This window comes from Rhipicephalus microplus, chromosome 2 (assembly GCF_043290135.1).
Source record: "Rhipicephalus microplus isolate Deutch F79 chromosome 2, USDA_Rmic, whole genome shotgun sequence".
Classification (NCBI taxonomy): Eukaryota; Metazoa; Arthropoda; class Arachnida; order Ixodida; family Ixodidae; genus Rhipicephalus; species Rhipicephalus microplus.
This window is the reverse complement of record NC_134701.1, coordinates 275,428,028-275,440,879: the sequence shown is the minus strand read 5'-3', so window position 1 is coordinate 275,440,879 and position 12,852 is coordinate 275,428,028. Positions and strand designations below refer to the sequence as shown.

General features: G+C 44.6%; 1 protein-coding gene across 3 annotated transcripts in view; it reads left to right on the top strand.

Moving 5' to 3' along the window:
* The window catches only part of LOC119160090 (uncharacterized), a 61,805-nt gene extending 51,314 nt beyond the window's left edge, over positions 1 to 10,491 (top strand). For 2 of the 3 annotated variants that reach the window (XM_075882033.1, XM_037412822.2), the window contains exons 8-10: positions 6,204 to 6,382; positions 8,424 to 8,587; positions 10,067 to 10,491. In XM_075882033.1, the coding sequence (XP_075738148.1) occupies positions 6,204 to 6,382; positions 8,424 to 8,587; positions 10,067 to 10,073 (350 nt within the window). In that variant the 3' untranslated portion in view covers positions 10,074 to 10,491. The remainder of the gene's footprint in view (positions 1 to 6,203; positions 6,383 to 8,423; positions 8,588 to 10,066) is intronic. The other variant, XM_075882034.1, reaches the window with a different exon arrangement.
* Positions 10,492 to 12,852: the final 2,361 nt, after the last annotated feature.

Here is a 12,852-nt window from a genome sequence, read left to right as displayed (position 1 = left end):
TGAGTCGAGAGAAAGGCTTTGAGGTGGTGGAAATAAACAGAGAGGTGCATAGGTGGGGTGGTTTTCAACGAGACAGAATTCACTTCGATGGGCGGCTAGGTGATGAGGTGGGTTGGCGACTTGCAGGACGCGCAGTAGCTTTTGGGGGGGGGGGGGGGGGAGGGGCAAGCGAGCCCTTCGGGGTGCAGGATAGCTAGTAACGAGGAAAACTACCAGGGAGATTCTTCGACAGGTGTTATGGACATATACGATTCCAAAGTGGCACCAATGTCTAAGATAGGTAGAGTCCGGGGCATAAATAGACGTAGCCACGAGCGCCGAGCCCATTCAGACATAGGGTATATTAACATGCAGGGTGGTCGGAACAGGCTGAAGTGGGAAGAGATAGAAGAACAGCTAAGGGAAGAGAGGCCGATGATATATGGTTTTGTAGAAACACATCTCAAGGACATGGAACAACCTCCGAACAACCCGGAATACGCGTGGGAATATTGTAATAGAATAGAAGGCAGCAGAAAAGGGGGTGGTATTGGGGCATTCATTCATAAAAGTACAGACTGGCAAAGGGTCAAGCAGGAGTGCAAGGAACATTTATGGCTAAAAGGGAAAGTGGCAGGTCAAATGACACTCCTTGGTTTTGTGTACTTGTGGACGGAAGCAAAGGCCAGAGAGGAAAATCAGGCAATGGTTAAGTGTATATCAAAGGACATTGAGGAGTTAAGAAGAGAGTGCGAGATTATTATACTAGGAGACATGAATGCGCACATAGAAGATATAGATGGGTATACCGACCCGACAGGCAAAATGATCATGGATATGTGTGAAAGGCTTGATTTGATCATTCGCAACAGTACCGAGAAGTGTGAAGGGCAAATAACATGGGAGGTAGGAAGGCTGCAGTTGACGATAGATTATGCACTGATGTCACATAGGATGTATGATAAGCTCAGGGGAATGCACATAGATGAAGGTGGCTCCAGAAGTCTGGGTAGTGATCACAAACGTATCAAGCTAAGTTTTGGAAGAGCAGTGAAAGTGGGAAGGAGACAAGATGAGCAACTACAGGAAAATTTTTATTCAGAAAGGCAAATTGAAATAGCCACTAAACAAATTGAGAAAGTAATCACGGAGGATAATAAGACAGTGTGGACATACACGAATCTAATTAGACTCTTTGAGCTAGAGCTTGCTAAGACGCGTAACAAGTCACCCCGGAAAAGAAGACACAAACTTAAAAGTTGGTGGGATGAGGAAATTAAGAGAGCCATAGCAAAACGTCAGGAAGCCTCTAGGGAACACAGACATGCTGAGCAGCGGGGTGAACCGACAGATGATGTTGAAAGAAAATGGGAAACCTTTCTAAGCTGTAGAAGGGCTGCATCCCTTCTGATCAATGAAAAGATTAGAAGAAAGAGAGCTCAGTGGCTGGCAGAAGTACATAAAAAAGATAGAAAGGCAGCTGCGAAATTTTGGAACCATCTAAACTCCCTAAGAAATAAGACGAGCCTAGAGCAGAGTTTTATAACTACAGCCCAAGGTGCCAGGCTAGAAGGGGACGAAGCTATTGAATATATAAGAACAAGGGTGACAGAAAAATTTCAACAAAGAAGTACTTCATGCACCACAATAGACAAGGACGAATCAAGTGGTGCAATGGCTCTATTTTCACAACGAGAGTGGGAAAGGGCTGAGAAAAGGGTTCCTAGTAGTACATCAACAGGCTCAGATGGCATTCCAATTAGGCTGATAAAGACATTAGGTCCGAAGTCTAAGCAGGCTTTGAGAGAGACAGTGAGCAAAATAATAATCGATGGTGAAGTTACCGATGGATGGAAACTTAGCAGGATGAGCATGATCTATAAAGGAAAGGGGGACAAAGCTGACATAAACAACTACCGTCCTATAACAGTGACATCAGTGGTCTACAGGCTGGCGATGCAGATTATAAAGGAAAGACTGCAAACATGGATAGAAGATGAGGGGATGCTGGGGGAACTGCAGAATGGGTTTCGGAAACACAGGAGGTTGGAAGACAATCTGTTCTCACTGACGCAGTGCATCGAAATAGCAGAAAAGGAACACAGGCCCCTGTGGCTAGCATTTTTGGATATCAAGGGAGCGTACGATAGCGTGGTTTAAGAGGAATCGTGGGGAATACTGGACACACTAGGCGTGGAACATGTAGTCACTAATCTTTTAAAGGGTATCTATAAAGGTAACAAGGTAGTTATAAAGTGGGAAAAACAGGTATGCAAGCCTGCAGAGGTAAAACGGGGGCTTAGGCAGGGGTGCCCCCTGTCACCCTTATTATTCATGATGTACAAGGATTAGAGGCAAAATTAGAGGGTAGTGGGCTGAGCTTCAACCTCTCTTTAGTCAAACAAGGAAAACTTATTGATCAGGCACTGCCAGCATTAATGTACGCAGATGATATAGTGCTAATGGCCAACAACAAGGAATATTTGCAGAGATTGATGGACATCTGCGGTAATGAGGGAGATAGGTTAGATTTTAGATTCAGTAAGAAAAAATCAGCAGTCATGATTTTCAATGACAACGAAGGTAGTGAGCTTAGGATACAGGAGGTCACGCTAGAGATAACAGATAAATACAAATATCTGGGCGTATGGATAAGCAATGGGACCGAGTACCTGAGGGAACACGAAATATACGTGACGACTAAAGGTAACAGGAATGCAGCAGTGATGAAAAATAGGGCACTGTGGAATTACAATAGGTATGATGTTGTGAGAGGAATATGGAAAGGGGTCATGGTTCCTGGGCTGACGTTCGGCAATGCGGTCTTGTGCATGAGATCAGAAGTTCAAGCAAGATTAGAAATTAAGCAACGTGGAATAGGTAGGCTTGCTTTAGGAGCTCACGGGAATACACCAAATCAGGGAGTACAAGGTGATATGGGATGGACATCATTTGAGGGCAGGGAAGCTAGCAGCAAGATAAAATTTGAGAAGCGATTGAGAGAAATGAAGGAGGAGCGTTGGGCTAGGAAGGTGTTCAGCTACTTGTACATGAAGAATGTCGATACAAAATGGAGGAAGCGAACCAGGAAGTTGACTGGTAAATACTTAGAAAACAGCAGGTGGCCAAACCAAAAATAACTATCGGTTAAGAAGAAAGTGAAGGAAACGGAGACTGACATGTGGAAAATGGGCATGATTAAGAAGTCCGCACTAGAGATCTATCGAACTTTTAAGCAGGAAATTGCCAAGGAAAGGATCTATGATAATACTCGAGGTAGTTCTCTACTGTTTGAGGCAAGGACGGGAGTACTGCGAACCAAGACATATCGGGCCAAATACGAATAGGTAGACACAGTATGCAGTGCGTGTGGAGAGGAAGAAGAAACTGCCGAATACTTGATAATGTTCTGTAAAGGGCTTCACCCGATAGTTCAGGATGATGGCGCAGAGTTTTTCAAAGCACTGGGGTTTAGGGACCGGGAGGGCAAGATAGACTTTAAGCAAATAGACTTAACTAGAAGGAGGTTATCTGATTGGTGGCTAAAGTCAAGACACGAGTGAAAATTAAACTCTTCACTGCAAAGTACGAATCCTCAAACTCACTTTTTAAGAAAAAAAAAATAAATCTAGTTTTGGGTTCATTAAGTATTACGGCTTGGTGGCGCTAGCCGCAGCCCGATCTAAAGGGTACAGCCATATCCATCTATCCAACCATCCATATTTCACATCACTCGTACTGACGCCGACAGCCACTTTACGCGTTTGGAGAGGCACCGACAGCCTTCGCCTCGATAATATTTACAAAGCTATCCAACGTGCGCGTTTCCATAGCCTGAACAGTGCAGTAGACGAATTTCTGCTAGCCGTCATACGCGGTCACCGTCACCGAAAACAGATCACAAGTCGGAGTGAGCGATGACACTGTGTATTCGTACTAGCGTATGTGTCTGGTGTGATAGCCGTGTAATATCGTGTCGCCGGATGCCCAGAAGTGGCATTTGCGATCAATATTTCGCATAAGTGATGTTGTGCGATTAAATCATCGCTTTCTTTGTAGCTATTGGGTATAGAGGTAGACGTGCGCAAAATCCGCAACGAAAGCGCGTAGTTTAAAATATATTTGCAAGACGTAATGACATTGTCGCTCCTTATATGCACTGCGTTTGCGCACTTGCCGCAAGACCTTTACGTGTGAAGAGCTAGTTACGCACGCATTCAGTGTTTCGTCCTTGCGGCTATGTTTTAATTTTTTAATGCGGTTTTGAGAACTTTTATACTATATGCGTCCGCTTATACATATTTTGGGCGAAATATTTCCTCGTACCAGAACAAGTACGCTACCCTCAGTAATCATGCTCAATCCCAAAGCACATTTTTATCCTCAGTGGCTTTCGCAGATGCACGTGCTGCGTCAAATTCCTACGTCAGCACTCGATAGCTGTGATGCAGATCGCGGGGAATCTTTCCTTATAGAAGCGTGCTTCTGTAAAATTCAGCTCAGCTTCTATATTCGGGTTCAAGGAAGTCCTCAAAGATTAAGCCGAATGTTCTGCCGTATGTTCATAAGCTAACTTACTGCTGGAACAAATTAGGGGGCAGGCATAAAAGAGGGCGCTGGCTTTTACATGGCACTAGAGTTACTGCATATGCTACATTTACAAAGCCTATACAGTAACTCTTGAGCTGTGTAAAAACCAGCACTGTCAGGTGCCGTGTAGAGTTACTTTATGGGTACCATATGCAGTAACTCTACACGGCACCTGAGAGCGCTGATTTTTACACGACACTAAAGGTATTGTATATGCTACCTAAAGGTACACTAAATTTGAGAAAACTGTGAAATAATTGTTCTCGCATGCATAAAAATTGCGGTTGTGTGAATCAGCATGAAAGAGATTTAATTAAGTACCACCAGGTAAATCAACTCTCGGTATCTCTACTAGGTGCTTTCTTTTTTTTATTAGGTAGTGGAGTAGCATGCCCTCGAAGCCCCCACGCGAGAGGTTTAAGACCTAGTCTGCGAAAGCTCTGCAGCTTTATTAGTAGTATTGTTACTAACCCATCCTATGCAGTGTAAAAGATCTCGGTCGTTATTATCCCTTTTTGTTGTCGTTGTAAGTGGCTTTGACAACGTTGATCGCTCATGCGCCGTCTAATGTGTAAATGAGGGTGTTCGCACAATGAACGAACAGTTGTTGGTGAACGCTTTGAGCATTTTGATGGTAGTGTGTACGGGTTGTCCGTGTGTGCAAATGCCTCTTCTTTCTTTTTCCTTTTTTTCGTGAGCCTCTTTAGCTCTTGCTTCTGTGCATGCATAGTCTTTGTGTGGAGAAGCTACCTTTCATGGGAAGTTGGGGAAAAGATCGTTTTACCTTTTAGTTCTTACAGCGAAGCCTAGTAAACGCATCTGCAAGTTACGAGAACAGGAATCAAATTTAGATGATGCAAGAAATGCTTATTTATTACCTAAATACGTCTTCTTCTTTCGAGGGTTGGGGAGGGGGTAGACCATGTCTCAGAAATACAGGTGGTCGCCAGGCAGGGAAAGATCAGTCTCACTCTTGTTAAATAGGCGGGCGTCTTTACGGGCGTCATCGTAATTCCCGACGAGTGAGAAAAAAAAAAGGGTCGCCCACCTTAGCGCAGGCCACCTGCAATGACAGTCAAACCCACTACTTTCACAAGGGTGACAGTCTACGCAAAGCGAAAGAAAGACACTGAATGGGTGGACAGAGTATGACTTCTGAGTGACGAAATGTACGTAAACCAGCCAGGCTTACAGCATAAACGTCGTTCCAACTGGTGTGCTTCCTCTACTCCACTGCAGATTTTGCTCTAACGAAAGATGAATGAGTGCCAGCATACACCGTTTAACAAAGTTCATTGCTGGGCATGTTGATTCGCAAGTTTAAAAAATACCGGATTGCGCCGATTCGACGCAAAGCAGAAAAGGAACTCTGATGAGCAGGACAAGCGCTTGTCCCACAACTCAGTGTTCTTTCTTTGTTCAGTGTCGATTTCAGGCTCTTCAGTGCTTAAAATACCCACTTTATTTTACCCTTTAGCAACTTTTGTGTTCGTAGCCCAGGGGTATCCTGTAGCAGTAGCCTGAGGCATACAGTAGCCAGTGATAAATATATTTTTACGCTCCTCTAGCCACGTACGACGACAGTATTTATTGTGAAAGGCTTGTGTACATTTCTGGTCTGCATTGTTATTTAGGCGCAGTCCCTGCTGCAGTAACTCGAAATAAGAGATCACACCTTCAAATGCCTGAGTCTCCCTCGGACATTGGTCGATGTGCCGATGAATCATCCACGGGCGGGCAAGTCTGCACGGAAGAGACGTCCACACAGCCCTGCATCGTACAAGGTGGAGCACAACCTTCAGGTTGCGAAGCGGTGAGTTAAATGCTAGTAAATGCTAATGACTCGTGTTACGTGATGCATAGGCATGTTCGTTTATTTTCCATTTTATTCGCTAGTGTGCTCATATTCACCGATCATTTCTTTATGTTCAAGATGACGACAAAACTATGGTTGTAGCATGTCGATGGTGGTAATGGTTTGGTTGATTGCTCTGTTCACTGCAGCATTGGGACTATCTACACACACAGAACACTGTCATTGTGTCGCAGCACATGCGTATTGTTGGATAATGCCAATATGTGTTGACAGACAGAAAAAGGCAAGTGCTGACATGTGCAAAGGTAAGAAATCTTGCCTTTGCAGCACATGTCGGCAAGACTCCCACGTGGCGGCGATTGCAAAGTTCGTTCGCGTCACGTCTTTGTGTTATTTTTTTCTTTTTAAGCTTATTGTAATCAACCTTGCAGTTTTGAGTAAGCGTTCGTTGTGTTCACTTCTTCGTCCTGAAGTTTGCGCTGCTTTAGGTAATGGACGTCAGACTCTGGAGTTTCGCAGACACGTAGCGTCACCTGTCGGTGCAGTTTTGGGTAGTGCAAAGCCCGACTCTCTTGTACAGTTCGCTGCGCAACCAGGTGCAACTAGCGTGGGCGAAAGAACGATTGAGCTAAATATTAGTCGTATTTGCTCAGGGAATACTAATAAAAAAAATGAGCTATGATTTTCTTTCCTCTTGTCGAATGCGTCACCGCACCGCCGTGAAGTGCTTGCTGGTTGACTCGCCAGAACGAGGGCGAAAACAAGAGCAGACGCAACAGCTCCGTGTTGTACGAAGAAATACTTCAGTCGACGCTACTGTTGCGTTGTGCATTGCCACGGGTGATTTCAGTTTCACCGACATCCGTAGCTGTCGCGAAGCAGAACGGCCAGAGCTCCGGATACGGGACGTTGCAAACCTGTTGGGTAAGCGAATTGCTCGCGTTCTCCACAGCCGGTCGCATGAAAAAGCGTGATAATGTAGGTCTCCTGTTATTGTTCTAAGTAGCCTCGACGGAGAATCGTGGTAACTTGTTTATGAAGCTTAACATAGCCTCTGACCGTGGTGCGCGCCGTGCAACAGGTGACGCACGCGATAAACATGGCACACACCACCGATAATCTGAAGTGGTGGCCATCACAAAGCATTGCGCACGTAAGCTTTGAACTATCTAAGTTCTGGCTTTAATTAGCAAAGGCTGACATACAGGCAAATCACAAATTGTCGGTCGTGACCTCAATCAGGTTTTACTTGTCGTTGGTCTCCGCGCGAGTGCCGGAGCTATCTCGGAGGCCTCGGTTTTGCCTTACGTTGTGCACCGAGAAAGCCGACACGCGTATATCCCCATTTGCAGTACATTCAAACGGAAGACGACCGTAAACAGAACATTCTAGGATGCGCAATAAAAGAGTTCAACGCACAGGAAGTGAGAGATGGGTGGAGAATGTAACTGCAAGGGCGCAAATCGCTGGGGCCATCTGATAAAGCGGGCTTCGTGCCACTGATCGTACGGTACATTGCTCGCGTATGTACTTCATCCCTTTGTTATCACGTGAACGCCCAAATTTGACGAATTTAGGCGTGTCTGAACGCACGTTGGAGGCCTTAATTGCCTCGAACTTTATGTCATGCAATGCTCGCTTTCACTCAATTTGCGAGTCGCAGCGTGCTTAAATAACTGAGACATATTTTGCATTTTACCCGCAGCTCGCTTTGATGAGATTCCACTTTTCTGAAGTGAGGGTTGCATTGACGGAAAAAGCTTGCCTGGTCCTTGATTTTCAGGAAACCAAACCGCGCCTCAACACCAACGAAAGAGGGCATGTATGCACGTTCGCTTGCGGACGGCTCTTTCTGCACTACCCAGTTATGGCCAGCGCGGCGATGAGGGCGCTGTTGGCGGCGTTTTTCGTAGCGCCGCCCGGTCAGAGTCTGACGTCTATGTGGAGTCATACCAATTAGCCCAGCTGTCGACCTTCGTACTATTTCGTAGCATCAACAAGTGTGTGAGGGTGCCATGAAGACCCACTCTGTGCGCAGTTTGATGAGCCGAGCGTCGTACCGGAGCTCCAGAATAGAGGAACAACGCTCACCAAAGAAATGCGAGACTATGGCGGTGGTTTCGTACCTGAAAGCCAACCATTGCTAGATGCTCCCGGTTTTCTCGGGATCCACTATCAAAGGGGCACTCCTGTTGGTGACAGGTAACTATTCACTATTGTCCTCTTTTTGCATGCAGCTTGTACGTCGATTTTCATGTCACGGGCACATTTCACCATCGTCAACTGTTGTAAATCTGTTAAAACTTGCCAATTTTAATGCGACAGACTTTCACTTTGAGGCTACCGTGACAGCGTAGTTGTAACACTCTATAGGTTTAACCACGGGGTTAACGTTCTTTATCACGTACCAGGTTGCGGAATGCGAGCGTTTTCGCGCTCCACCGCCTCCGAAATCGCTGGCGTGGTCGTGATTGAAGTCGCGAACACGTGTTGTCTAGTGCGATGACATAGCCACTGTGCTACGGTGACGGGGTTGACGACAATTTCGAAGTCGCGTCTCTCGTAATCATATGGTGGTTTTGGGACGTTAAACCCCACATATCAAATCAACAATTTCGAAGTCACTGTTCACGTGGACTACAAGGCACCACGTGGCCTACAAAGCATAGGCGAACTTAAGTCGTTCGTTTTCAGGTGAAACGAAAACGGCTGCGAACGACGGGACTAAAGAAAGGGCGCAGCTTACAGCACTGCGGTCTGTGTCCTTTCTCTCGCTCTGTCGACTAGTAGGGCTTATTCTACAAAGAACATTAACCAAGAAGTTCAAGTACATATCACTCTGCTTCTACGTTTTCATGAGCCGCACGACATAGGCATAGGCCGCCTATTAAGTGTATACTGTGGTCGCAATGGCTGCGTTTTTTTTCCTCGGCCAAGTTTGTACTTTAGAGTATTGCAAGTTATATTAGAAGTAAAAGAGGAGTTTGAGTTGCACTGATGAGAAGGGAGTGAGATCTATATCAGCCTCATTTTCACTTCAGCACAAACGAACGCACATGTGGACTTTAGAGTCAATTGCCCATAACGGCTGCCTTGGAATTAATATATAGATATAACATATCATCATCATCAGTAGCAGCAGCAGCAGCAGCAGCAACAGCAGCAGCAGCCTGACTAAGTCCACTGCAGGACAAAGGCCTCTCCCATGTTCCGCCAGTCAACTCGGTCCTGTGCTTACTGCTGCCAATTTATACCGGCAAACTTCTTAATCTCATCTGCTCACCTGTTCTATCTCCCCCTAACCCGCTTGCCTTCTCTGGGAACCCAGTTAGTTACCCTTCATCTAACATATAGGTATCATTAATTTTCAAGATTTGTGGGGAAGCCTTACAGCATATCGAAAAAAAAAAGGTATATCTTTAGCCATCTTATCTTTTGTATTTCCATACCGGTTTTTATACGTAATATTGGGGCGTTACTAGGTGTCCCGACTTGTACGCCCACCCACCCATCTGCATGTAAATTCGATATGTTTATGTTTGTGAATAAATAGCAACCTTATATTCTCGTTGGAAGAGCGCATAGTATTTTACAAGAAACATCGGTTGTCAGAAGTTTAATGCGCGAGTTATAGTGAATATGGAACAATCGATGATCAATTACTTTTTTCTTTCCTTTCAGGGCGTAGTGCTGGGCATTTTTCTTCTGTCGTGCAGATTGGAAACAAGACAGTGATGTAGATCCAGGAAATTGTTCGTGAAATTTCTAACAGCCTCCACGGGTACCGCCTGGTGCTCGAGATCAACGGCGAGAACAGATGAAGACACTGCGTTATGCTTTGGACGGATGTTTCACAAGAACCAATTTCATTAATGCTAGTACGTTAACACTAGCAAAGTCTGTCTGGATCGAATAATGCACCGTGATTTGGCTACATACCTCATCGAGACTGACATTTCATACACTGCTCATTCTACGGTTGCCTCACTTTACCATGTTAATATTTGACTCAGCTAAATGTACGGCGTGCAAACGAACCGTTTAATGCCATGTTGTTCTTTGCGCTCGTGTAGAGAAAAAAAGCGCGTGCTTTAATTATGTGTTAATTTGGCCATGTACACTCTAAGCATGGCAACCTTTGATTGCGATAGCAATTATATGGGCATTCTTCGTTAATTTTTGTCGTCGCCGTCATGCCCCGGATATATATATATATATATATATATATATATATATATATATATATATATATATATATATATATATATATATATATATATATATATATATATATATATATATATATATACCCCGCTCCACAGCGCACTGCGTTATACCATTACATTACGCACCATGCATGCACCAGCGTAATAAAGGTAAACTATTTATGGATACCATTTACCGCTGGCAGTATGCAGACCTCGGAGTAACTTGAGCGTGTTTCCTATCACGCAACACGTCTACGTTTTCTGCCAATTTTAAAACTGGACGTGCACAATAAGGTAGCCCGTTTCTGTACCCTCTGGTGATGTGGAACGAAACAAACAAACAAAAAACACTACGCACGCCGCGCACATCTGGAAGCACTTCGAAAGAAGAAATATCTAAGATCGTCTGACACTTGCAGCAAGTTGTTCAAACACAGAGGCGCAACAAGTGTGACAGTTGTTAGTTTATGCGTGTCCTGTATATGTATACCTGCGCGTCCTTTTCGAGCGCCCTTCTTTGGGCTTCGGCGGGAAGCTGAAAGAATTGTGACATTTCAATTCCTTGCTATCACATTCATTGCTTCGCCATTGCAGCATAACTCTGCCCTTTTTTTATTAAGCGCAGGCATTTACGCGATGTTTATACGCATAGAGCGTGCAGTAGCAATTTGCTTTAGTTTAAGCAACGGCTATATAACCATGCTTGCCTTTTATAATTCTTTTTACAATGAATTGAAAGAGCTGTTGAACGTACGTCCGGCGTCTTATGCACTGGACACACGACGCTATTTGAAACCTTATTTGCACATATATTTGGATCCCATATACTTTGCGTACTTCTAATTTATGGGGGAATCAACCCAGTTAACTCCAGTTATCACGCCAGGGCTATTTGAGACACATCTTAATTTAAGGTAAATTGTGCTCGCTACCTAGAAAAGCGTGAACCTCGAAACAACTTGGCTCGCTGTATGTTCCGCGAGCCGCTTTTGGCAAGAATGTAAAGTGGTGGCAACCGACGTCTCTCGTTGCGAAACTCTGTGTTAATGGCCATGTTTGCGACGTAACGAGAGTTCGAAAAAAAAAAGAAAGCGCGTCGCGTAACGATGATTCCAAGGTCGTAGCTGATCATTGTATGAAATGACGGATATTGGTCGGAAGCGCCTTCTTACAACCTTTTTTTTTTTAAACGTTACCGCGTTTGAGGTGCTCAAACGCCAGTGTATAAATCTAACGTGCACATGTAACATGAGTGCATGCTTCATCCAGAACTCGTGGTGCAGGTTGAATTCGGCTTCGTTTTGCGCAGTTGGTGAGCGCAACGGCCCCACCTTAAACTCTCCGTCGCCCGGACAGAAAAACAACGTAAAATAAAAGTGGTGACTAGCTTGTTCCTACGTGCAGCAATAAAACGTGTCAGCTAGCTCCGCCTTACCTACCTACGACCTCGACTACACCCAGTGAATGGGTCGCGAGGGGCCATCCGACACCGTGAGAATTGTATGTATGTACTGTATAAATGTTACGTCATCCATTTCATCAGGAAGTTTGCACAGTTCCACGAAGCAGCCGTGCAGCAGGTGACCAATAAGCAACATATCGACTAAGTGGGTATGGCTGAGAGGATTAATCTGGCAAATAAATACTCCGAAATGAAGATGAAGCCATTTCTCTTGTACAAACTATGCCATCGTGTGGCTGCGGCAAAAGTAACATAACCATCACACCACCTCGCATGCGAAACTTTCGGTGTCACCGCGACATCATCTGACATATCACCACTGCCCCCTTCCCAATTTATTTGTGCACGTATACATTCAAATTCAACTTCGCGTTCCAAATCACTTTCTATACTAACCCAAACATCGTCGTTCCAACGTTAACCTTATCATTGAAGTCTCACCTTTTATATTAAGCTTCATGTGTCACTGACTTTTGACGCTTTACTACGAACCAACCTCGTTAATTTTGTGTGCCCATTCTTATGTGACATTTTAAGTGAATTTATTGAGTGCTATAAGCGGATTATGGAAATATTGTCAAATTAGTCGTGTATGATTTGTCATAGATGTCGTAAATAAAAAGAAATGAGACGATGTGGAAAACAGGCCTCGTGTTTTCGTTGGAATGTTTTCAATCTTGCGTAACGCTAGGCTTAGCGCGACGTGTACACAGAGGCTCCAATGAATTTGTACTCTTGTTGATTGGCCTGTTTTCCTGTCTGTACTGTGCATTTCCTGTTCGTCTTGTATACCGTGA